This window comes from Mus musculus, chromosome 17 (assembly GCF_000001635.26).
Source record: "Mus musculus strain C57BL/6J chromosome 17, GRCm38.p6 C57BL/6J".
NCBI lineage: Eukaryota > Metazoa > Chordata > Mammalia > Rodentia > Muridae > Mus > Mus musculus.
The window spans coordinates 50,801,682-50,827,909 of NC_000083.6; the positions used below are offsets into that span (position 1 = coordinate 50,801,682).

The 26,228-nt window shown below is 39.2% G+C and overlaps 1 protein-coding gene across 6 annotated transcripts in view; it reads right to left on the minus strand.

Annotated features, from left to right (window-relative positions):
- Tbc1d5 (TBC1 domain family, member 5) overlaps nucleotides 1-26,228 on the minus strand; it is a 448,076-nt gene that overhangs the window by 68,558 nt on the left and 353,290 nt on the right. For all 6 annotated transcript variants that reach the window (XM_030250062.1, NM_028162.4, NM_001285991.1 and 3 more), the window contains one exon: nucleotides 12,075-12,160. In XM_030250062.1, coding sequence (XP_030105922.1) covers nucleotides 12,075-12,160 — 86 coding nt within the window. The remainder of the gene's footprint in view (nucleotides 1-12,074; nucleotides 12,161-26,228) is intronic.

A 26,228-nucleotide genomic window follows, 5' to 3' on the forward strand; every position in this document is an offset into this window, starting at 1 on the left:
TCTCTAAAGATCCAAAAGTCCATATCTGTCATAGTCCACCATCTAGTAGGTAGTAACCCCTAACCACCCCACCTCCACCCATCTCCTGTCTCACACTGTCTTTCTTGTCTTCAATGGTTTGACAGGATCTGTGTTACAAATATGTTTGGCAAAGAGCGCATCAAATGAATATTCTTTTTTTTCCAAATGACTCAGTTTTGTAGTGTATCTCAAGGCTATTATGCCAAAGACTAGTTACAATCATAATCAATTTAGTTGTAGGAGGCTGTAAATACCAACGTTTCTATTTGAACTTCTCAAATCATTAGTAGACACAGCCTCTTCTCATAGAAGTGGAAACAGTCTATTAGAGTTAGTGTCCTTGACTTTACTGTCATTTCCTTCTCCCATATCTACGTGGCAGCACTTTGAAAGCATCTCTCCTTTTCACATGGCGGCTCTATGCTCGGCAATCTATACTTCTGTAATAAAGAGGAATAACATTATGTTTCTCCCTTCCATAAAGTCTCCTCACATGGCATTAGCTAATGGTATGGGCCAGTTACTAGAGGGTTTACACTGAACTGGAGAAGAACTACTCAAATTTAAAGGCGTTTTAAACAAGGTTTATCTACTTATTTCTCAATGAGGTCTAAAAATTATGTAATAAAGTTAATTCGAGTGATCCCTTTTACATCAAGTTTCATATTTGCAGAACTAAGCTACTTAATATTTTCCCAAAATTTTGTTTAAAATGTTTCCTAGTGAGAGTAAGGATACACGGTGCTTAAGCGCCTCTTCCTTCTCAGCTTTTACTAGCTTCCAAATGAGTCAGAGCACATCCACTTTGTACCACAGCTGGCAAAAGAGAGGCCCTCACTCACTCCATGTTTACTGAGTGGAACAATGACTGAAGTGAAGTGGGAGGGCTCATTAGTGCTGGACAAGCAAGGCGGGTACCTCTGCTGCTGCTGCCGCTCGGCAGCCTGCACGCGTGCCTGATCCTAGTGAGCATCAGCACAAGATCCATAATTCAAAGATATGAAGAAGTTTATAATGTTGTTACCCCTTTCGATAAACAAAAATGTACTAGTCAAATTCCCATATTTCCAGTTGTGAAATTTATATGTTGGTACAAGTACCAAGAAGCAGCTATAGCATTATCAAGAGAGTATGGTTAATGTTTCTTCATCACTACTAATAACCACAAACACATATAGATCAAGAATGTGCTGAGAGGATCTTTCTCGTCATCTAAACAGCTTTTAAAAAGAGATGAGCTTCTTTTAAAAATGTTTTTGTCTTAAAAAATATTCTTCTTCATCTAGTACTCACAGCTTCTAGAAGCGCCTTACCTTTTAAACCAGCCCTTGCAGGTGAGTGTTTTAAGATACATGTCTAGAAGAAGCATGTTTTCATGGCTTCATTTTCAGGCATGACAGTTTTTACACCAAAGCTATTCAATTAAGTGCTGAATAAACTAGCAACCTTCTTCATGAACTAATAAATACCCCGCAACAGTACTCGTGGCTGTGGTGTGTGCTATGATGTCGTGAGAATCGATACAGTTCTTAGATTTGAAGGGCATTAGGGAATGGAAATGGATTGTAATGTATGCACAGTGTTGAAAGAAACAGCGAGTGGAATCTGGAGTTAACAAGACACTGAATAACCAAAGCCTTGAGACTGAAGTCTCTATGGATACTGTCTGCCGTCAGAGAGACGGAAAACAGTGCTGAGAACTTAGACTTTTGGCACTACCTTTGCCAGCAGCATTTTCTGAAGAAGCAAGAATCTGTCGGAAATACTTGCATCATAAGTCAGTTCTGATTGGACTGTTTGGGGACTCCCTTGGCTCAGTTTCAGTGCCTGTGGAAATGGGTGATTCTGGCTGCTTTCCCTAATCCCTGATTCCTCGCTTGCTTTAAAGAACTCTAGCGTCCTCACTACCTTCTGTGCTTGAGTCATGACCCATTTCCAGCCACCACCTAAGGCGGCTCTGAAGCTTTAAACAGCAAACAGCCTTCTCCTTAACAAAAGTGAACAAAATCCTTAAAAAGGCTCCCAAAATAAAAAGTTTGTTTATTTTACTAACTAAAATACAATTTTCTCAGATCAATTTCTATTTATTGTAAAGTATTCCCTCCCCTGCATTCTGATGTAGTTTTCAGGGTATTTCTTTTTTCTATGTCCCTTCACTAAGGCTGAAGGCTGGTTTGTTCATTCAGTTGTTCACTTCTGTAGTTTTTCCTTATTCCCTGCCCTTCCAATAATAGCATTTAAAAGGAAGGGATGGGGTGGAGAGATGGTTCAGTGGTTAAGAGCATAGACTGCTCTCCCAAAGGTCCTGAGTTCAATTCCCAGCAACCACATGGTGGCTTACAACCATCTGTAAAGAGATCTGATGCCCTCTTCTGGTGTGTCTGGAAACAGCTACAGTGTACTCATATACATAAAGTAAAAAAAAATTTTTTTTTTTTCCGAGACAGGGTTTCTCTGTGTAGCCCTGGCTGTCCTGGAACTCACTTTGTAGACCAGGCTGGCCTCGAACTCAGAAATCCACCTGCCTCTGCCTCTGCCTCCCAAATGCTGGGATTAAAGGCGTGCGCCACCATGCCCAGCCTACATAAAGTAAATTTAAAAAAAAAATAAAGGAAAAGGATATATTTTTATCTGATTACAGTTCTACCCTCATTTTCTTAATTCTATGGTCATAATTGTTACATTGGTACATTTAAAATTTTTCAGATGATAATGTTTACTGTTATTTTTCTGTTGACTAAAAATAGCAATATCAGAAGAATTGTAAAAATATTAAAATTAGAAAAAGATTGACTTAGATAACTTTTTTTTGCTAATTACTCATATTTGGATAGAGTTTAAATAATAGTTAACTAAAAGTCACTTTAGGGCTAGAGCAATGGCTCAGTGGTTAAGAGCACTGGCTGCTCTTCCAGAGGACCTAGGTTCAATTCCCAGCACCCACATGGTGGCTCACAGCCATCTGCAATTCCAGTTCTAGGAGATCTGATATTCTCTTTTGGCTTTTACAGGAACCAGGCACACATGTGGTACAGACAATGGTTGTAAAACACCTATACACATAAAATAAAATTTAAAATTAAAAAAAAAAAAAAACAAACCACCAAAACCCTCAACTTTCAGTCAACAAGTAGGATAAGAAATGAACATGTAATTCTGAAAGGAAGAAACATAAATGGACAATAAACATTTTATAGCGTTAAACATCTCTAGTCATCAGGGAAAAGCAAATAAAACTACTCTGAGATACCATCTTATCCCAGTCTGAATGGCTGTCATCCAGAAATCTGACAGCCAATGGTAGAAGAATGCATACTAGGACAACCATCATGGAAACCACTGTAGAGGTTTTCTCAAAAACCTATCAACAACATCATCCTGTGACCCAGTCATGCCACTCCTGGGCATAGAAAAAGGACTCCATCCTATCATAGAGACATGAAAGCATCCATGTTTGCTGCTGCTCCTTGCATGAGAGCAGGGAAATGGAGCCAGTCCAAATATGCACAGTGAAATTTTAGGCAGCTCTAAAGAAACATGAAAAATTCAGGAAAATAGATGAATCTGGAGAGTAAAATATTAAACAAGGTAACCCAAACTCAGAAAGACAAAAAAAATTCATATCCCCTCTATGTTTAGATCCTAGTCTGTGATGTGTGTGAAATTTGGGGGTGGGTCTAAGTATTAACAACTAGAAAGGAGACAAAGAGAGGGTGAAAGCAAGTGATGGGGAGGGTGTGGGGCAGGCAAAGCACATGTGGGACATGACAGACTCGAGAAAGGACAGATTTAGAGGGGGTTAGGGAGACAAGGAGGAAAGAGAATCTATTTATCACACCTGTTCAAAAATGCCTTACCTTATATATTAATTAAAAATCATATTAAAAAGATTATGTTTAAGTGCAAAAGTACTTAAAAGTGCATATACACATCTTGTTTTTGGGATAGAAACATCTTTATTTTTTATTTTTCATTTTGTCTAACTTTTTCAGACAGGGTCTCTATTATGTAGCCTTGACTGTCCTGGAACATGCAAAGTAGAAGAGGCAGGCCTCAAACTCAGAGAGATTCATCTGTCTCTGCCTCCTGAGTGCTGGGATTAAAGGTGTGGGAAACCACAACTAGTTGAGGTTTCTTATCTTAGAAAAGGGAGTCACTTCCCATCTCAAGGAACCGCAGATTTTGTAGGATGTTATTAAAAGTACAAGACACAGTTAAGAGTTTAGGCTGTAAGGGAAACACTGTCATCCTGTTCTAAAGACCATAGCTCTGGGTGATTGTGAGGTATAGGAAGAAAGGTAGATTGAAAGGACAGCCTCAGTCTGGGATACAGGAGACCCTGTCTCAACACCTCCCTGAACCCCAGTGACCACAACTCTAACACCTGGCAGATAGACTGTTTCCCAATATGGTACAAGGCAAAAGAAGTAGTAATTATTATGGATAAAACCACTGGCACTGATAAATGGATAGGGATAAGGTACACCCTGGAGCTTACTTAATTGGGTCTGAACAATTTATAACATTGGTTAAACTAACAATAACGAGTAATTAGCAACTATACATTAATCATAGGATATAAAGCCATTAAGTTTCCTGAGATGTATCCATAGGAATAAACACTTCTATTTCTTGAGTGGTAGTCTTTGATTTATTTTCTGGTCTTATGATCCAGAGCCATATGAATCATTCCAGAATGTAACCACAGCTTACACTCACTGTCTTAGAAGTCAAGGAGCCTCTATCTTAGAAGAACACACTAAAATGGAAGAGGGCATAATTCCGAATTGATCACTCACTGGGAAGTTTCCTTTTCCTCTTCGCCCCTCTTTCCACAATTTGAGAATCACCAAATACAATACAAAAAAATTAGGGCAGTTGCGGTTAATCCTATATGGAGGACAGAGCCTTAAGGCAGAGCCACTGAAACCAATATCTTTCGAGAACTGACTGATATAGCCTCAAGGCAGGAGGAGTACCGAAGAAAGCATAATGAAAATGTGAGTCCACAAAAGACAGCGGTCCTACTTTAAAAATAAAGGCACAAATTAGACACAGGAAAGGAGAATTTGTTTTCTCTTATTTAAAAAAGATACGTTAGATAGCTATAATAACTTTTGAATAGCTAAGAAATGTGAAGGTGTAGCTAAATGAAGATAGAATTTAGGTTCCTAGATGTCAGTTCTTTGCAAACTCTATAGGTCTAATTCTATTCTTGCCAATATCTCTCCAAAACTGTACAAATCCAAGAGTTGATCATAAAAGTTACCTGAAAATTCAGGACTGAAAAATAGCCAAATGAGGAAAGGAAGAAAAATGGGAAGACAGCTTACCTAACTATCAATACTTCCTAAAAAAATACACAGTAAAATCCAGTGTGTTATGAGAGAAAAGGGAGAGTCCAAGAAGGGATGCAGGTAAGTTAGCAATCAACAATTTAATTGAATTCAATGGGAAAGGAAAGGCCTTTAAATGACGGGTGCTGCAAAGCTGCCTATGCATCTGCGGTGGTCTGAATGAGAATGGCCCCCACATGCTCACATATCTGAATGTTTGGTCCCTGGCTGGTGAGCATTTTGGGAAGGATTAGTAGGTGCAGTCTTGTCAGAAGAGGTGTACATGTGAGCCAGTGTTGGCCTCCTGCCTCTTGCCTGGATCAGGATGTAAGTTCTCAGTTACCACTACAGCAACAAGAATGCCCGCTGCCATGCTTTTCACCAACATTGTCATGGACTCTGAGACGTAAGCAAGGCCACAATTAAAATTATTTAATATCAGTTGCCTTGGACATGATGTCTCTTCATAGCACCAGGACAGTAACTAAGGATTTGAACAATGTGAAAGAATGATAAACTTCAACTCTTCTATCACTCTATATACAAAAATTAATTTGAGATGAATTACAGAATTGGAAAACAAATAACACTGGGATTAACTTCATCAAAATTAATTTTTTTCTGTTCATAAAAAGATACTACTATATAACCTACAGTGACCTAGGTATCAAGATACAGTGTGAAAGAGGTGGTGGAGAGACAATAAGAGCCAGAGGACTAGAATATATGATGTAAGAAGGTGCTTTCTTTAAACATACACATACATACACACATACATACATACATACATACATACATACATACATACATACATACATACCAAGGTGGGTAAGAATCTGGGAGAAATCCGAGGGGAGAGTTTTCAGGAACACATTCTACTTAGAACTGAGCCCTCCAAAGTCTTTTGTACTCTGCACATTGCTCAGTTCTGGATCTCTGTGCTTTTTATTTTTTCTTTGGTATCATGAAGAGGACCTTCCAACATTAGGTGGTTGTTGTTAAAATCCAATGTATCCAATTACAAACCAGAGTCCACCAAATTTCATCCTGGGAACCAATGAGTTTATTGGGCTTGCTTAGAGAACACAGTAAGTAGTTTTTCACAGGAATATGGGTAACCCCATAATGGCTACAGTGGAAAATCCTCACATCTCATGGAAGATGGCTTCCATAAAGCCATACATAATAGATGGAGCCCCTTCCAGTCTTTCCCATCCTGTATACTCTAGCCCTTCCCTAGGACCCCAGGCCATGAGTAATTAGGGCAGAATAGCATACGACTGGTTGGGAGGAAGGCTGGATACTCAAGTGAGAATCCCAGGACCCTCCCCACACCCTTATCTATGAGGAAATGTTACAGTCATCAAACCCAGGTGAGATGATGTTGCAAGCAGATACAGCCCAACACCTTATGCTGTAGGCTGTTTGGCTTGGAGGACAGTGCTGTACAACAGAATTGCAAGGATAGTTAACAGTTAAAAGGATAGCTATGAGTTTCTATTTAATATAAGAATCATACAGAACCATTCCCACAACCAATGAGCAAATAAATAAACAAACAGCTATATAGACATATAAATAAAATATTGTCTCAGGCAGGACTGGTATAACAAGGACAGAACGATAACCAAGGAGAAAGTGAAGGGGCTCATTATTGCAGAAGGACCCGTGAGAAGAAACCTTTCTGAATAGAGACTGAGTGTGTGCCAAGCGCACTCTTGAGCAGAATGCTGTAGACATGGGAACAGAGAGGTCATCCACATGGGCAGTGGAGTGCAGTCCACTGTCACATGGCTGCAGCCCAGTGAACGTGTGTACTGACAGCCAGAGTGAATGAGGCTGGACAGACAGTAGATAGCAAATGGCTGCACTGCAAGGCATGGGAAAAGATTTTTGGATTGATTTTCCTTAGGTGTTTTAAGGGGGCTCTGAGTGGTGGATGGTTTCTACAGGAAAGGGAGGAAGCAGAGAGGCTAACAGGGAGGTAAATGGCTAGGTGAGCCATGGTGACCCGTTGATCCTAGCAGCACAGAGAGGGTCCCGTTTGCTGCAGGACATTTTACATTTTGAAGGATTTGCTGGTGGACTTGATGTGTGATATGGGATAAAGCAGAGGAGTCAAAGATGATTTTAGGACTCCGGGTAGTACTATTCACCATAGTGGGGCTCCCCTTCTGTCTTGTTAACCACCCTGCAGCAAGCAGGTATGCATTTATGGGTATGGAGGTAAAAATCAATAATTCATTCTGAAAAGAGTTACATTTGAGACTATTAGATGTGCAAGATAAATAAATAAATGGTGAAATATGAGTCTAGAGAAGGAGTAAAATTGAAGACATAAATTAAAGATTCTTCATGATAAGCAGAGTCATGTTGTAGGCTCAGTTCTCTAGGGAATGAGTACAGACTAAAGAGTCTGGAAGGGGTCTAGGAAAGTAGAGGAAGAGGAGGAAAAAGCTACACTCCACAGACCCAAAGAAACAAGAAGGAAGGTCTAAGCAAGGATGCTTTTATCTCACTCAGCAGGGGGAATAAAACAGTCACAAGAGGCAGATGGAGGGAGGGAACTGGGTGGGAGAGGGGATGGGGAGAGGAATGGGGTGTGTGTGTGCAGGATCAGGTGTGGGGAGGGACAGGAGATGCATGGAAATCTGCAACTGTATTGTGGTAGGGTATGTGGCATCTCCAGAAAGAGACAGAGAAACCTGGGATAAGGGAGGTACCCAAGAATCAAACAGGGTGTTTTTAGCTGTGACTCACTACTCTATGGATATTGAGCCTGAAGAGACCAGCTCCTGTAGCCAGGCAGGAACCCCAATGGAGCCATACGGATACCAATCTACCCATAAAACTATCAACCCAAAATTGATCCTGTCTACAAGAAATGCAGGGACAGGGGATGGAGCAGAGACTGAGGGAATGGCCAACCAATAATCTGCCCAACTTGAGACCCACCCCATGGGCAAGCACCAATCCCTGACACAATTAATGATACTCCTGCTATGCTTACAGACAGAACATGCTGTCCTCTGAGAAGCTCCACCTACCAGCTGATTCAGACAGATACAGATACCCATAGCCAAACAGTGGATGGAGCTTGGGGACTCTTATGGAAGAACAGAAGATAGGACTGCACCCCTAAGGGGGCAGGAACTCTATAGGAAGACCAACAGAGTCAACTAACCTGGACCCTTGGGGATCTCAGAGACTGAACCACTAACCAAAGAACATACATGGGCTGGACCCAGGCCTCCCTGCACATATACAGCAGATGTGCAGCTTGGCCTTCACGTGGCTAAGACGACTGGTGTGGGGGCTATCCAAAAGCTGTTCCTATCTGTGGCATATGTTCTAGCTGGGCTGTCTTGTTTGGCCTCAGGGAGAAAGGATGCGCCTAGCCTCACAAAGACTTGATGTGTCAGAGTATGGGGGAAACCTAGACAGACCCCGCCTCCCCAAAGGAGAAGGGGAAGGTGCAGAGGAGAAGGAATGTGGGAGGGGGTGACCAAGAGGGGGGCAATGAGCAGGATGTAAAGTGAATAAAAAAATCTTGTGCTTTTTGTTGAACTGTGTATGTTCTTTGTTCGTTAATAATTTATGCTTTGTTATATATGCAACATTTTCCTAATCTTATATTTCTCTTTTTATTCAGATTATTATTTTTTGAGTGTATATACTCGAAAATATCCATTGCATTGGTGGCAAGAGGATGGCCCGGCTGGGTAAAGGTGCTTGTCATCAAACCTGAGAGCATGGTGGACAGTCAGAACTGACTTCAAGTTGTCCTCTGTCCTCCACATGTTACATATGATAGCAAGTACCTGACCTCAGCTAGCTTAGATTATCACAGGTCAGACCCTATAGACCATCTCAAGCTGGATGCTGCTGAGCATGAATTCTCAGAAGGTATTGGGACAGTGGACAAGGAAAAGGCATCCTGACAATAATAAAGTTGTCCTTTAGGAGGTGGTTGTGGGCAGGGCTCTCCCTAGCAAGGGCATGGCAAGGGCAGATGAAAGAAGCACTGAGCAGACTGGAAGAGTTACACGTGCAACCGCTCAAAGCCAGGGTATGACAGAGAAGGGCTGTGGTGGTGGCGGTGGCCTAGGAGTGGAGAGAGAGGAAGTTAGGAGATGGTGGCACAAATACCCAGAAGACTGGAAGATTGATGGAAGGAGGGAAACACTGGAAGAGGGTGAGCAGAAGTAAACTATGAACTGCTGTAACCTGAGGGTTTTGGCTGTTTCATGAAAGCAGTCTGCTAGGGAAGAGGTACTAGGGGGTCCAGAGAGCAGAGACTGAAGGACAGGCCATCCAGAGACCGCCCCACCTGGGCATCCATCCCATGTGCAGCCACCAAACCAGACACTATTGTGGATGCTAGCAAGTGCTTCCTGACAGGAGCCTGATATAGCTGTTTCCTGAGAGGCTCTGCCTGGCAAATACAGATGCAGATGCTCACAGTCAACCATTGGACTGAGCACGGGGCTCCCCAGTGAAGGAGTTACAGAAAGGACTGAAGGAGCTGAAGGGATTTGTAACCCCATAAGAAGAACAACAGTATCAACCAACCAGACCCCCAGAGCTCCCAGGGACTAAAGCACCAACCAAAGAGTACACATGGAGGGACCCATCACTCCAGCCCCATATGTAGCAGAGGATGGCCTTGTTGAACATCAATGTGAGGCGAGGCCCTTGGTCCAGTGAAGGGTTGATGCTCTAGTGTAGGGGTGTGCCAGGGTGCGGAGGCGGGAGTGGGTGGGTGGGTGGGTGGGTGAATACCCTCATAGAAGCAGGGGGTTGGAGGATGGGATAGGGGGTTTCTGGAGGAGAAACTGGGAAAGGGGATAACATTTAAAATGTAAATAAATAAAGTATTCAATGAAAAAAGAGACCTAAGCCGGGCAGTGGTGGCACATGATTTTAATCCCAGGACTTGGGAGGCAAGGCAGGAGGATTTCTGAGTTTGAGGCCAGCCTGGTCTGCAGAGTGAGTTCCAGGACAGACAGGGCTACACAGAGAAACCCTGTCTCGAAAAACCCCCCCAAAAAAAAAATTAAAAAAAGAAGAAAGAATAAAATGACCTTTAATTAAAAAAAAAAAAGTAAAAGAAACAAGAGACCTTATATACTAAGTGAACCTAATATTCCCTTTTCTTTTAAACATACAACAACTAAGCATCTAAGCATACAAAAACAAAGGGTAGGCAGGATTCCTGACAGTAAGGATCTGAGTGTGGTTGTTACATGGGTACCTTTGGTGCCTGAAATAATCAAAATCCAACAGTCAATAAAATTTGTTGAAGTAAACGAACTAGTTACTAGTTGTGAAATAAGACTCAGATGAAATGAACAAATAGAATGGAGCTCCAGGCAGTCTCACGGGCCACGGAGCTGATCTCATGATTACATTAAGTAAGAGACAAACGCTTCCATCAAGGCGGGCGCTTTTGTAGCAGTCCTGTAGTGTCTCACTGCTGTAACCCAGGGTTCAGGTTGAAGGTAAAAGTCTGCCTCCTCGCCGCACTCCTGCACAGCACTGGAGCCACCAGCCCCTAAGCAGCAGTCAGTTCAATGCAGACCATACTGTAGGTCTGCACTCCAGAAATGTATATTTAGGCTGCTGGAATTCACAAGAAAAGCTAACATACAGGAAAATGTTTAAGAAAAAAATTTGGTTAACTTGGCAGCATTTATCTATCATTGCTAACATTGTTTTCTAGAGTAAACTTTGAAATTGCATTCTAATTTGAAATGGTTTTGGTTTGACAAGTTAACTCTTGAGACATCTAAGTACAGTATTATGAAAGAACAAAACTGTTCATCAACCCTTTATGCCAATGTTAATTTCTTTTAAAAGTACGATTTTAATGGTTTTTTATTCCTACAGTGACCCTTAAGATTTCTATGTATGCAATCACTGATGCACACACAAGATGCATTTATAAGCTTATTTTGTAGTTTCAAAGTCAACTGGGAAACGCAATTTTAATTTTGTTACTGAAATAATTTAAAAATACATCATAGAAATGCCTCTTTTCATTCAACAGTAAAGATCCAGAAAGAGATTATATCAAGTAGAAACTATTCATGTTTATTAGTGTTAGAAATATGAAGCTGGTAACTTCAAAATGTATTCTTTTGATATATTTAAAAATTTCATAGTATGTATTCATTGTACACGGTACTGTTATAAAAGAACATTTTCATGCAAGTATATGTTATATGTTGAACATATCCTGCCAATACTGCCTTCTTTTTCCCTTCCCAGCCTTTTGTGGATTAAAACGGTTTCATTGTGTATATAGACTACATCTTCTCTATCCACTTCTATGTTATTGGACAGTTAGGTTAGCTCTAAAACTACGACAAATAGTTATCCAGCAAATGGGAATGGGCCAGTGACTCTGTGACACGATGTTCCGGAGCCCTGTGGGTCAATGCTCAGGAGTGGCACAGCTGTGTCCTGAGGTTGATCTATGTCAGTGTGCTGAGGATACTACATATGGATTGTGGATTACTACAGTGCTGTATTAACTCATATTACCACTGTCATAAAAATACTGTCTTATGATACCTTAAAGAACTTCAAACAAAGATTCATTACATATAAAAAAGTCTAAAGTCTAGAAAACAGTCCTTAGGAAAGATGTACAAATTCCCCATGGCTTCATGACTGTTTGTGATTCACAACTGTTGCCGATGGACAGTGACTCACCGGCTTTTGTTCATAAGGTCGGCTCCCCGTGCTTTGTAGTAGTCTAAGTTGGGGTGGAACTGGTAAGTCGCCGGCCTTGGATTTCTCTAAAGAAAAAGAAATACAAAACAGTGTCTAAAGGACCATATATAAGACATTTAGTAATTATCATACCTGGCTAAAGGAGCATATATCAGACATCTAATAATCATCATACCTGGCTAGGTGGCCATCTAGTGATTATCAGACCTGACTTTTGTTCCAGTGGTTCTTTCTTGGCTGATGAAAACTGAGAAACATCAAGCATACTCCATTGTGACCTATGCTGCTGTGCGAATGCATCAGTGTCGCTAGGCTGGTTTCTGGTGCTTTCAGTCACTTTCAAATATATATTTCAAAAATGAGATAAAATTACAGCAAAACTGAATAATTACTTGGTTTGCAACATAAGCATGAATAATCAAAAGAGGCCAAGGGACAATAGGTGGAGAAGGTAAAAACAATCCTAAATATTTGATGGCCAGAAATCTAAATATGTCCACTAGATGGCACACCGAGTCCTCCATTGCCAAAAATGAATTGTTTTAAAGTTAACAATTTCTATGTCATCTAATCTTATTCATGAGTTTAATAAGTACCAAAAATGTGTCAGCCAATGGAAATATTAGAAGTATGGCCATCAAACTGGCCAATGAAAAAGGGCCAATGCACATTTCTATAAAAGTGTCAATTCTGCCCTGTCTGTCATTTAATATTATTTATAGTATGGGAGGAATGTCTTCAAACCATTAAACTGGGTGTGTCCATTTAAGTGTACAGCTATTCTTTAAACTGTACTAATTATTTAATGTGCTAACCTCCTCACAGACTATTACAAATTAAATATACTTGCACTTTATAAAATCATAACATTTACACCATAATTTAATTGTATATTACAATCTCTAACATAATAAATTACATAATTCCCTCTAAAATGTTTTATAAACATCTGAATGTTTTCTAATGTCCACGTAGGCACTTAATTTAGGTAACAACTAGGTCTTTAGACCAGAGCATGCACTGTTCTCTGAAAGATCTAGTTAGAAACAGAATGGCTGAATTTTATCATAATAGAAAAACACGGCTATGCTTAGATACCAACCCTTGGAGATATCATCTCAAGGTACTGATATGCCTGCATGCTGGGGTGGGGTATAGAGGAAATATAATTAAGGTTAAATAGTTTGAAATTCATCAAGCTAATAAGCTGCATCTTAATGGCCATGAAAGACCTTTTCTCTTTTTGCTGAGAGTATTTACACAGCGCAGCCTGTTCATATCTCTTCCAAGCCAGCCCTAATCATCTGACAGAAATGACAATCCCCTGATTTAACTACAGCTACTATTCCATTGGTTTGGTATTCAACAGAGATCTGTAATAATCAAATCTGAATTGCCTTGATGAAGATAACGGCTGCTTCCGTGACTACATACTGTTAAGTCTAACTGCAACTTCTCTCTCTCCGAATTATATAGGTTTCTCAGGGTAGCTGATGACAACCTAGACCCAAGTATACTGGAAAAATAAAATAGAGGTTAAAGCCACTGGCAGAATACATTCCAGGTCAGAGTCTGCTCATCATCTATTTTAAAAATTACCTCCTACAAAACTACGATTCATGACTGATTCTGCTCTTTATTCTCTGAACCTGGAAAAGCATTTTGTTTTTGCAAATATAAAAGAGGTTTCTTTTCTGACTTTCAACAAACTAATAAAGTATCATGCTACTTTTGTTAGAAAATATTAAAAGAGCAGTCCCAGGGAATGGTCCCTGAGACATCTTTACAAAGAAATGACAAGCAATTCAAGACATGAAGTGCTGATCTATCTAGGCACTTAAAGCCATTATTAGGAACAATGATGTGACTTGAACACATGAATGGACTCAATATTGCCTTCACTGAGACCTATTTAAATTCCTAAGAGACCTGCTAGAATCAAAGGGAGATAGTTAAAGTCTTGCAGTACTGAAACAACACAAAAAGTAAAAATACAAACCAAAACAAAAAGAATTTGATATTGAATAACTACTGAAAAAGCAAGAAAATAAAAAGGGACTCAGTGTTCAGTTCTGTGAAAGGAAAAGTCTCTTGTTAAGACAGTGCACCATTAAAACAGAAATGTGCACACATATGATCTGCACAAGCACCATGAAAAATATAATGTGGGTCACAAAAGTAAAACTTATCTAAGACACAAATGTACACACACACACACACACACACACACACACACACACACACACGTGCTTGCACACACCAATTAAAGCAGTGGTTCATAACCTTCCTAATGTTTCAACACTTTATTACAGTTCCTCATGTTGTGACTCCCCCCCCCCCCCCAACCAAAATCTTATTTTGGTCCATAGTATTTTACTACTGTTAGGAATAGCAATGTCAATATCTGATATGTGACGCCAAAGGATCTCACCCCACAGCCTGAGAACCACTGAGGTAGAGAACTGAGGCCATAGATTTGAAAGAGTGGAAGGAGAGAACATGGGAGGAGATTGAAGCAGGAAAAGTCTTCATGTAATGTAAAAAAGGGCTATCACACAATAAATACTTCAATACCCATCAAAATGCGCCAAAATCAGAATCAAAACTAAGTAATTGATCCCAATCATTATCAAGCATGAATTTATACACACACATGTGTAAGACCATGTTCCAACATTAAAAAAAAATTCCTTTCCTCAGTGGGATAAAGTAGGAATGAGCAGAGTTCTAACTTAAAATTAAAGAGATACTTTCCCTATTTTGAAGAATTTCTTTCAAATATAATGTATAAAAACATAATAGTTCTTCTTTATAATCTTTAAGATGTGTAATTTTTCTCTACAATATGAGGCACTAGACTTTTACTAACATAAAATTGTATATGAGGAAGACCAGACCCCATGAGATCTGCAATTTCTCATGGTAGACCTCTAATACTATGCATGTCATTAAAGCCATTTTCACAGTCCAGTGTTCGGACTACAGAATTATCTTCAAACCAAAGTATATTAAGTCAACCTGAACCATGCAGTGGCTACTGCCTTCCCAACATGCTTTTGTTATTTCCACAAGATCCCAAAACCACTTCCACACCGGCTTAGTTATAAAATCAATTTAAAAGACAAAATCATCTACCAGTTACAGCTAGCTTTCTTCCCTTTCCAGGTCTTCACTAGGAGAGATAGTTACATAAATCCCACTGAGGGAATGGTCTTGGAAAATAAGCTTTTGCATGCTGAGCAGCCAGCCATCTTGTGGTGACTTAAGTAGGCCTGATCTGTTTGTGGTATGTACCGCTCCTCCCTTCTTACCTATTCTACCTGCAACAGCAACATTTCAATACTTTTAGTTTAAACTTAACTTTTTATGATCATATAGAAATACTTGAATACTAATCCATATGAAGAGTAACTAAGGACAAGATACTACAAGAAGAAAATACAAATACCAGATACTACACAATGTTTCTTGTTCTGAGCCTGATAAATAACAAATTCATGCAAGAAAGGGTCACAATGGATAGTACTGTCTGCTCTGATGTCCTCTTCTTACCCTTCATCTGAAGATGACTATCTCTTTCTAAATCATTTTTGAAAGTCCAGAAGGAAAGGCTGAAATACTCATTTACTTTTGAACTGCAGCAAATGTTTCAGAGGACCATTACATAGACACATGAGAAGAACAAAAGACCAATTTCAGGGACACTGGTCTTTAAGTCCTTTGTACCAGGAGGTATGTCTACTTTCAGGTCCACACTGTGGACAGAAACACTGGAGGGCATGCAACAGTGAGGCATGGACTCAGACCCCTGTCTACTCCTTAGCAGCTGATGAGTTAGTCACATCCTTGGTCTAGTTTCACCACTTGTGAAACTACAGCAGAGACTCAACAACATAATGAAAATAAGGTAGGTACTTGATAACATTTCAGTGAGTCAGAGGCTATAATAACCTGTGATACCACTGGGCACCGACATAGCTAAAAGACTTTGACCTAGAAAGCAGATATGGTAGTATGACAACCTAAAATCTGTGACACTTGGAAGGTAGTGATTATTATACTTCTAATAATCACATATAAGCTTACAGGAGGTCCTGTGGAACATTTTACACACACACACACACACACACACACACACACACACACACACACACACACAAGCTCAGGCAGCATTTATACACACACACTAAGAAGATGTAGCAAGCATAATAGATTTTGTATGTAGAGGAAAAAGGATGTCTTTATTATTGGATAGGAGAACATATATTTATAAGTTTTAAAAATGATATAAAATCATACTATTCACTATTTTGTTAACTTATGAGATTTTAATAACCATAGTGGCTGCCTACCATATGTCCAAAGTATTGCCATTTTATAATTTATTGGCCATGACTTTAAAAAAAAATCAAACTGAAATAGTTCCTATAATAATCAACAAATAAAGAATTTTATGTTTGTAAGATAAGTTGTGTCTGGCATGAAGAAAATACTTGGCAAGTGAATTACTCAATTTTCCTTTTCTAATATCTTGTTACCAATCTTCAATGTTTATTAGTAAGCCAGGTTAGTGAAGGGGGAAAATACGGCTCGGAAGGGGAGTCAGCGCTGCAAAACTATGTGCAATGTTTTTCTTTGATGAACAACACCTTAATTTTAGTGAGCTTATCACTGCTCCAACGTTAGGGAAAAGGCAACCGTCATTAAAAAAATGAATCGCTCAGCTGTTTATAAGCAGAAGGCTCGAGGGGAGTTTTCCAGGACCCTAAAGGCAAAGCATTCCAGGGTTAGACAAACATATGTTGCAGGTGTTTAGGGGAGCAGGTGGGAGAGCGCCAGCCATGGCAGAGGAGTTAGTTTACTATGCTGTGACTGACATAACCTTACCACATCCGAGTCAGAGAGGCCACGGCAAGAACAAGCACAAGCTGAAAAGCAGGTACTCTCCCAACACAATTATCCTGGTAGTGCCAAGCAAACAGTTTCCTCTGGAAAAACCCGAAAAAAAAAAACAAAAACAAAAACAAAAACAAAAAACAAAACAAAACAAAAGAAACCTAAACAAAACAAACCTAAAGGTATTTTAAAGCTGGAACTAAGAACAGCCTGAAATGGTGATCATTATCCAAAAGAGATAAGGATGAAGTATTGTTGCTTTTATTTAAACAAATATTCCTAAGGAGACAGTTTGTTGTAATATCCCCTCTTTGGTTCGCCAGGCAACATTAGATTTATCATAATTCTCCTAAAGCCTAAGATATTTCTATATTAAAATGCTAATTGTGCCTTTTCTTTTGCCTGTAATTAAAGCTGGAATTCTTTGGTCTGATATTCACTGACTGCTAGAGGGTTCACAGAAGGTCTTAATTCTGTCTCTTATTAGCACACACTGTCCCATCATTAAATACAGATACAGGTATCAAAGTTTTACACACACACACACACACACACACACACACACACACACACACACACACACACACACACACACGATACTCCTGTCTGGACATTACTGTAAACTCACTGACTTTGTACCTTATTTCCTCCCTTGCCCTTAGGAGTTGAACTCAGACGTTACTGATGATTGAGCAGCACAGTCATTTTGCTATTGTAGTGAGATATATGCTGGCTGGTACATCAAGCCATACCTTCTCCATATAAGGTATTGTTTTAGTAAAGCAACCAACAAGCAAATAAAAACAGCTTATACTGTGAGCTAATTTCAAATGTCTACTACAAAATAAATTTACAAGACATCAGATTTTGAAAAACAAAATTTAGGTTTTTAAGACAATATTTGAAAATCGAAAAGTTATGAATATAATGCATCTGTCATGTAATAGATTTTCATCTAAGAAAATAAGGGGAATGAAATTTTCTACTGTGGTGTGTTAGACTATTAACTCAGCACCAAGATGATCTCTGGTCTATACTAATATTACAACACATTTGGATAAAATATCATATTGAAAATAGAACATGGACATATTACGAATAGCGAGTGTTAAAATCTTAGAACAATTTTTATACATGTTTAGGCAAAAACCAAAGATTAAAAACAAGAAAGCAAAACAACATTAATTGGGCAACTATAAAGAGAAAAACTTCTGAGCCCATGCCAGCCCCATTTCACATACCGAATAAACCCAATTCCCTAAAGTGACATCTGCATCTTTGCCCTGGCACGCTGAGGTCTCAGATGGCAGAGAAGCATTTTAAACCACCTGTGCATTATGCACAATTCTAACTTTACACAATAAAGAGATAACAGAAGAGAAACAATTTTTCCTTTTTTTTCTAATGTTATTTACATTTTGAACTTAGCATGCAGGCGCATGCCAGAGTAACACACTCCCCCTGCCCACCCCATATTTGATACTTCTATATATGGAAAGTAGGACCTTAGTCTTTCACCTTTCCTTTGTCACTAATGCTGGGCCTCCGAACACTGTCTTAGGTAAGCCTGGTCTTTCTCACGCACTGAGCTTTCTTCCCTTCTCTCCGTTAGTGTGCACTAAGCAGAGGGCGGGGAATTACGTCTGTGGTTTAAAGAATTTGTGTTCCTCAGAATGATTCTCTCCTTTCTAATAATTTTGAATTCAAATGACAATAAAAAAGAAGAATTTTAAGATTAATTTTAGGGTTTCTAGAGCTTCTAGGTTTTGGATCTTAGGAGACTTGAGAACTTTGGTTTGAGAGACCAGGGACCAATTTTTTCCCTTTTAATTGTTAAGGTAAAAAACTGAAGTCCTATACAATGAGAACTGAAAAAGGAATGTAGCACAACCAGGCTTTTGATGCAATTTGGGAAATAATTTTAAAGATAGAACACCTTGGAATTTAAAGATTATTTATAAGAAAAATACAAACACAGTCAAAATTTCATGAAATGCTTTTTAGTTTAACACAAAACTATCTTTTTTCTTTTTTTCCTTTTTAAAAAAGATTTATTTATTTATTTTATGTATATGAGTACACACTGTAGCTGTACAGGTGATTATGAGCCTTCGTGTGGTTGTTGGGAATTGAATTTAGGACTTCCACTCACTCCGGTCGGCCCCGCTCACTCCAGTCAACTTGCTCTGGCCCTAAGATTTATTTATTATTAAAATAAGTACACTGTAGCTGTTTTCAGACAGCACCAGAAGAGGATGTCAGATCTCATTATGGGTGGTTATGAGCTACCATGTGGTTGCTGGGGTTTGAACTCAGGACCTTCAAAGAGCAGTCAGTGCTCTTACCCTCTGAGCCATCTCTCCAGCCCAATACAAAACTATCAATACGTATCTTTATGTTTCTAAGTGAAGGGAACCCACAGAATGTCAGTGCAGGGTAATATACAGATCCAAACAACAGTTTTGGTAGTTGTGCCTAATTTTTATACAATAAAGTATGTGGAATAAGAATGGAAGATTAGAGTCCAGCTAGTTAGAATTTTATGTGTCTTGACTACTTACTCTCGATTCATAGGCTACTAAAAACAGAATACTGGTATCTGGTACAAATTTCTTCAGAGAATAGACAAAACTAGGAAATATTTTCCTTTTAATCAATATTCTCTGACATAGCTCAGCTTAAAAATCAAAGCCCCTCAAATGTCTAATGGTGATGAGGAATACAGCCATTGTAGCTGATTATAATCTCTAGGTTATTAACTTACTTTAGTTCAAAGTTACTTGATTAGTTAAATTTATTTTATTTTTGAGATTATAATATAAATATATATATATTCAATTTATATATACATATAATTTATGCAATATGCACACCTATGTATATATACATATCTATAATTATATATGTAATCATAATTACATAATATAAATAGATTAACCTGTCCTTGCCTCCTACAACTTTGCCATAAACCCTTGTTTTCAGTTTTTCAAATTCATGGCCTCTTCTCATTATTTCATGCATATATGTGGGGTATGTACATATACATTCCTAAATATAACTTGATCAGTCTATATACCGTGGCTTGGAGGCATGTCTTCAGGGATAAAGTGTGCTCCTTCCTAGGGAAGGCTATTTCTTCCACTTTGAGCATTTCTTAGTATCTTGTAGCCTCCTGTGCAGGGCTGAGGCCTTGTGGGCTTTTCCCTGTCCACCATGGCGTGTCTACTGGTGTCATCCTCATTCAGCTCATGTTTTGGCAGTCGTGTTGGTGACATTAAGTTGGTGACTTTAGCTTCTGACATTAATAATAGACAATCTCACAGCAAAATCCCTGATCTGCCCACCTTTAATGATCTCTAAAACTTTGTTGACAATTTTCTTAATTGTATTTTCAATAGTGTTACTGAAAAAATGTATTTAAAAGGCATGAACTGATGGAGTTTAAGGCTACATTTGACAAAACTGACAGTGATAGGACTGCCCATCACCATGCTAGATGTTAGGTAGGAGACCTGGTGCGAGCTGTCTTTCTGATCTTTTATTTTGGCTTACTGCCGAGTATGTGCCCCACTCATCAATTCTGTTTTTTATCAATATCAATATTAAAACTAATAAATTTCATATGCAGGCTCTTTAAAGTGGACACAATATAATGCTCTGTGTGGTTTGATCTGCCTTTGTAGTACAACTCCAAATGAGAATTTTTGAAAAGGAAAAATAAATATCGAAACAAAGAAGCAAGCAAATAAAAAACCACATATGACTGGAGTTATTTTGGTATCTTTTTCAGCCACTATGTGGAGAAACCTAGTCAGACTGTCTTATAAAGGTTCTAAGTGAATGTATCTACTGTATCTAAGTGAATGTTTCTCTTAATAAGGGGACCTACTGACAAGAAAGTCAGCTTCTAGTGTGCAATCAACCATTGGCTTAATGGGTACATCTTACTGGGCTCATATGGCCAACTACATAGAGAGCAATAACTACCACGAATAAACATTAAAATTCTAGAATGTATTTATGATATTAAAGTCAAAAGGATTGGAATCTGATTGAACAAGAGAGACTTTTTAATTGACAGGATAACATTTTGATGGCTTAAAGTATTTAATTAAAGACTAATGTGTGTTTGTATATATACACAAGTTCACTAAAATTTACATAATATACTATCACCATTCCATTAGCATGAGAAAACAAACACTGGAACACTAATATTCTAAGCATTCTGTTAACTTCTTTGTTTCTTTCTTGTTTCCTTCTTTCTCCCTCTCTTTAAAAAGATCCAGTTTTATCACGAGCTTGGTGAAAGTGGAAGACACAGAATATAACTTTAAGGGATAATTAAGAAAGATCTTCTACAAGACTTGTGGGTACTGTACAATGAACAATTAGTTGCAATTCCCAAGTATACAGCTATAAATTGAGTTAGTGGGAAATGTTCAGGTGAGCATGTTTGCAGAAGATGGCTAAGGTTTAAAAGAGGGTTGGATAATGAGATGATCTGAGAGCAGGAAGGATATCTAGGTGAATATGTGTCAGGAGTTCCAAGGAGAGATGTGAGCCAGAGATACAAACTTAGCAATCTTAAAAAATGAATGTTAATTGTATTTGAGGAAATGAAAATTCTTCCAGGAAATATCTGTTAAAGAACAGAAGAGATCTGGAAGTGGAACAGCAGAAAAACAAACACATTCTACCAAAGAACCCTAATAAAATGGGACACAGAGCTAAATAGAATTCACAACTGAGGAGTCTCACATGGCTGAGAAGCACTTAAGGAAATGTTCAACATCTCTAATTATCAGGGAAATGTAAATCAAAATTCTACCTCACACCAGTCAGAATGGCTAAGATCAAAAACTCAGGTGATTGCAGATGCTGGTAAGGATGTGGAGAAAGAGAAACACTCCTCCATTATTGGTGGGATTGCAAGCTGGTACAACCACTCTGGAAATCAGTCTGGCGGTTCCTCAGACATAATACTACCTGAGGACCCAGCTATACCACTCCTGGGCATATACTCAAAAGATGCTCCAACATATAACAAGGACACATGTTCCACTATGTTCATAGCAGCCTTATTTATAATAGCCAGGAGCTGGAAAGAACCTAAGTGTCCTTCAACAGAGGAATGGATACAGAAAATGTGGTACATTTACACAATGGAGTACTACTCAGCTATTTTAATAGCTATTTTTAATATCTTGACAAATACAGAGGCAGATGTTCGCAGCCAATCATTGGACTGGGGTCCCCAATGGAGGGGCTAGAGAAAAAACCAAAGGAGCTGAAGGGGTCTGAAGCCTTATAGGAGGAATAACAATATGAACCAACCAGTATTCCCAGAGTTCCCAGGGACTAAACCACTAACCAAAGAGTACATATGGAAGGACCCATGGCTCCAGCCCCATATGTAGCAGAGGATGATGGCCTTGTCGGGCATCAATGTGAGGAGAGGCCCTTGGTCCTGTGAGGCTCGATGCTCCAGTGTAGGGGAATGCCTGGGGCAGGGAGGCAGAAGTGGGTAGGTGGGTGGGTGGGGGGACACCCTCATAGAAGCAGGGGGTGGGGAGCATGGGGTAGAGGATTTCTGGAGGAGAAATCAGGAAAGGGGATAATATTTGAAATGTAAATAAATAAAATATCCAGTTTAAAAAAAAATCCAGGCCAGGCGGTGGTGTTACACATCTTTAATCCCAGCACTTGGGAGGTAGAGGAAGGCGGATTTCTGAGTTCAAGGCCAGCCTGGTCTACAGAGTGAGTTCCAGGACAACCAGGGCTACACAGAGAAACCCTGTCTCAAAAAAAAAAAAAAAAAATCCAGGAGTACACTGAGTAGATTCAGACCATGGGAAAACAAATCTAATTATAGTTCCTGCTGGTAGATAGTTCTTTGACCTTGAAAATTACTAGTGACAAATAATAACTCCTTTGAAAGTTGTTGCCATATGATGTTCTTTCAGGCTGAAACAGTCATGGGGTGAAATGAGACAGCTGAGAGCAGACACAAAGGGTGGAGACAGTCTGGAGTCTCAGGTGAAGACGCATGAGCAGCACAGCGGTGTGCTGACAAACGTGGGGTCATTTTCAAACGCATGGGCTAAGCTGGGCAGTGGCCTGTAACTGCAGTGCTGGAGAGAGGAAGGCGAGGACTGCTGGGACTGTGGGCTATTGGGGTAGCAGAGGCTACAGACGGAGACCCCATTCCAAAAAGAAAGCAGCATCTTCCTTATAGATTCTTATTAAAGTGATATGTTGTTTTTTATGATAAGTTCTGAGAAATGTAGAAAATTGCGAACAAATATTGAAAGCATAAACTGATTATTGGAACATAAGAGTGGAAGGAAAAAAACTTCAAGCTGTAGACTTGGAACTGAGATGCTTCACTCCAGAAATAAATCTAAGTTAATAACTAACATATGAGAACAACCACTAGGGTATTAATGCAAGAGAGCTAAACATAGAACTGGATTTGGTTCCTAGATCTTTCCTTAGTATCTTCCATGACTTTGTCCAAACTAATGACATCTCTATACCTGTACTCTTACCTATTAAATACACTAAATTTGTCATGAAAATTTTATATCTATGAGGTACATTTTATAAAGTGATTTGTATGATATAGCTTCAATTAGCTTAAGGCTCGTTTGTGGCATAATTATGCTATTTATTTCTTTGAATTTAGTGATTAATAGATGCTTCACAGATGAGCAGCTTTGTTTATTTGTTTTGTTTTTTGAAACAAGTCTTACTGTATCTTCTTGGATAGCCTAGAACTCCCTATGTAGATCAGTGTAACCTTGAACTCAAAAGAGATCCACCTGACTCTACCTCTGCAATGCTGGGATTAAAGGTATGTACTATTGTGCCAGGGAAAGGTTAGTGATCCCCAAAAACACACACAGGAGCTGATCTGAGGCAACTCACAGCAGGGTCTTTAGTTCTATTCGAGCTAGCTTCCCCCCCCCCCCACTCCCATACACCACTGTCACACAGGATGGTTTTGGTTGTGAAGGAGCCCCAAATGTCTATCAGGGCAAGGCTTTATAGTAAGCAGGGAGCTCATGTACAAGACATCTAATTAGGAAGCTGCTGTGCCCTTTAACATAATTGGCTGGTTCTGGGAGTCCTATCATAAACTTAACTTCTGCTCCCCTCTGTACTGGTGGTCATTAGGCAAGGGGTGGGCTTGTAACCTGGGGGTGCAGGTTTGTTGGGGGAATAACCTGGAGATACTGGTCTTGTTGGGGGGTGTAACCTGGAAATTCTGCTCTTGTTGGGGACTAGCCTAGAGCCTGGAGCTAGGCTCAGGTTCTGTTGGGGGGCAACTTGGAAACTAATGCTCGATACCAGCTTGTTAGTCCACCTGAGTTCAAGCTTAGGTCAGGTTCCCTGAAATGGAGCCGCAATTTAAAAGACTTGGCATCTCACTACCACACCAAGCAGAGTCTTAAATATCTGAAATTTCAAAGTTTCCCTTTACATAATTAAGAATGAAATGGTATAACATATTACTGTGCTATTTTTGTGTAGCTGTATATACAGACAGTTTAAAGTTATAGATATTATTTAACACTAAATAGGATGATCTAGCAAAAGAAGAGACAGTGTGATTGCTGGCAAGACCTCAAAGAGTGTCCACAGCAGTAAGTGTACCTTCCCTGGTGCACTGCCAGTGATGCCTAGTCCTTCAAACCCCCATTCACCAGCGAAGTCTTCCCTAAGGTCCTTTAGTTGACACGATCCTTACTTTGTTCCAAAATACCATATACCTCCATTCTTAAGTACTCTCTGCAGAAGCAGTATTGTTGCATAGAATTATTTGATTCTATCATCCTATAGGATGAGATACTTAAGGGTAAATTATGACTGTTTTAGCAGTACCAAACCCAAGCACAGTGCCAACACAAAAAGTATTTAGAGGCAGATTCGTGGGTGATTGGTGAAAACAGGGTGTTGGCTCTTCTGTTCATAGGCAGCCATTGTTGGATCACCTGGACCACTCTAAGTGACTGTAATAAGCGCTGCCCTCGTCTACACACACATATGGGCCTACGATCCAAGAGGGCAGGGAGAGCCACATTTGCGATATATTTTTTTAATTTAACTTTTTGTTTTGTTTTGCCCTGAGATAGCAGGCATCATTCTTAATTCTTTTTCAATGCCAAATAACATCTCCTTATGAATATACCATATTATGTTCATAGATATTCCTGTTGTTTCTACTTCTATGGCAATTATAAATAATTCTGCTTTGAATATTTCCTTTCATTTTTTTGTATGTATATCTTCATTTCTCTTGAATTATCTGTGAACTTATCTGTGGAACTGAGCAGTCTTACGGTACTTTATATCTGACAATTTGAAGCCATTTTCCAAACTGGATACCATTCCTATGAGCAACACAAGAAGGTTTTAACTTGTCTCCATGCTTGTTAACACTCCATTCAACTATATTTTTTGTAATATTGAATATATTTAGTGAGTATCAAATGGCTGTGATATCTCTGGTGGCCAGTAATATGTAACATTTTGTCAAGTGTATTTGGGTTACTTGCTGATCTTTGGAGTGATATCTCTTTAGTGTCTTTATCCATTTTGAATGTGGTTGTCTTTTTATTTTTAAATTATAAGTTCTTTCTATATCTTTTTCCATTCCTTTCTTTTTTTTTTTTTTTTTTGAGACAGGGTTTCTCTCTATATACAGGTTGTCCTGGAACTCACTCTGTAGACCAGGCTGGTCTTGAACTCAGAAATCTGCCTGCCTCTGCCTTCCAAATGCTGGGATTAAAGGCATGTACTACCCCTGCCTGGCCATTTCTATATGTTGAACATAAGACTTTTACAAGATAAAAAATTTGCCAATAAGTTGTCATCTATGGGTCCTCTTTTCATGTTCCTAAAGATGTTTTGTTATTCATGTTTTAACTTGACCAGATGTATCAGTTATCTCCCAACACTTCTTCTTTTCATACTATAACTCTGAATTATTGCCCAGCTCAAGATCATAAGGATTTTGTGTCTCACTCTGAAGGGTAGTGCTTTAGATTTACGTTAGTCTACATCCCAGTTCAGGTTTCCTATGTTTTGTGAAAGTAGAGCCACATTCCCCCATGTGCACGTGGCTATCTAAGTAATTCCTTAAAAAGAATCTTCCCCTTGACGAAGTGCTTGCTTCTTTTTCAAAATCAGGTAGCTATAAATGAAAAGAAAGTTTCTGGTCTCTCTGTTCTT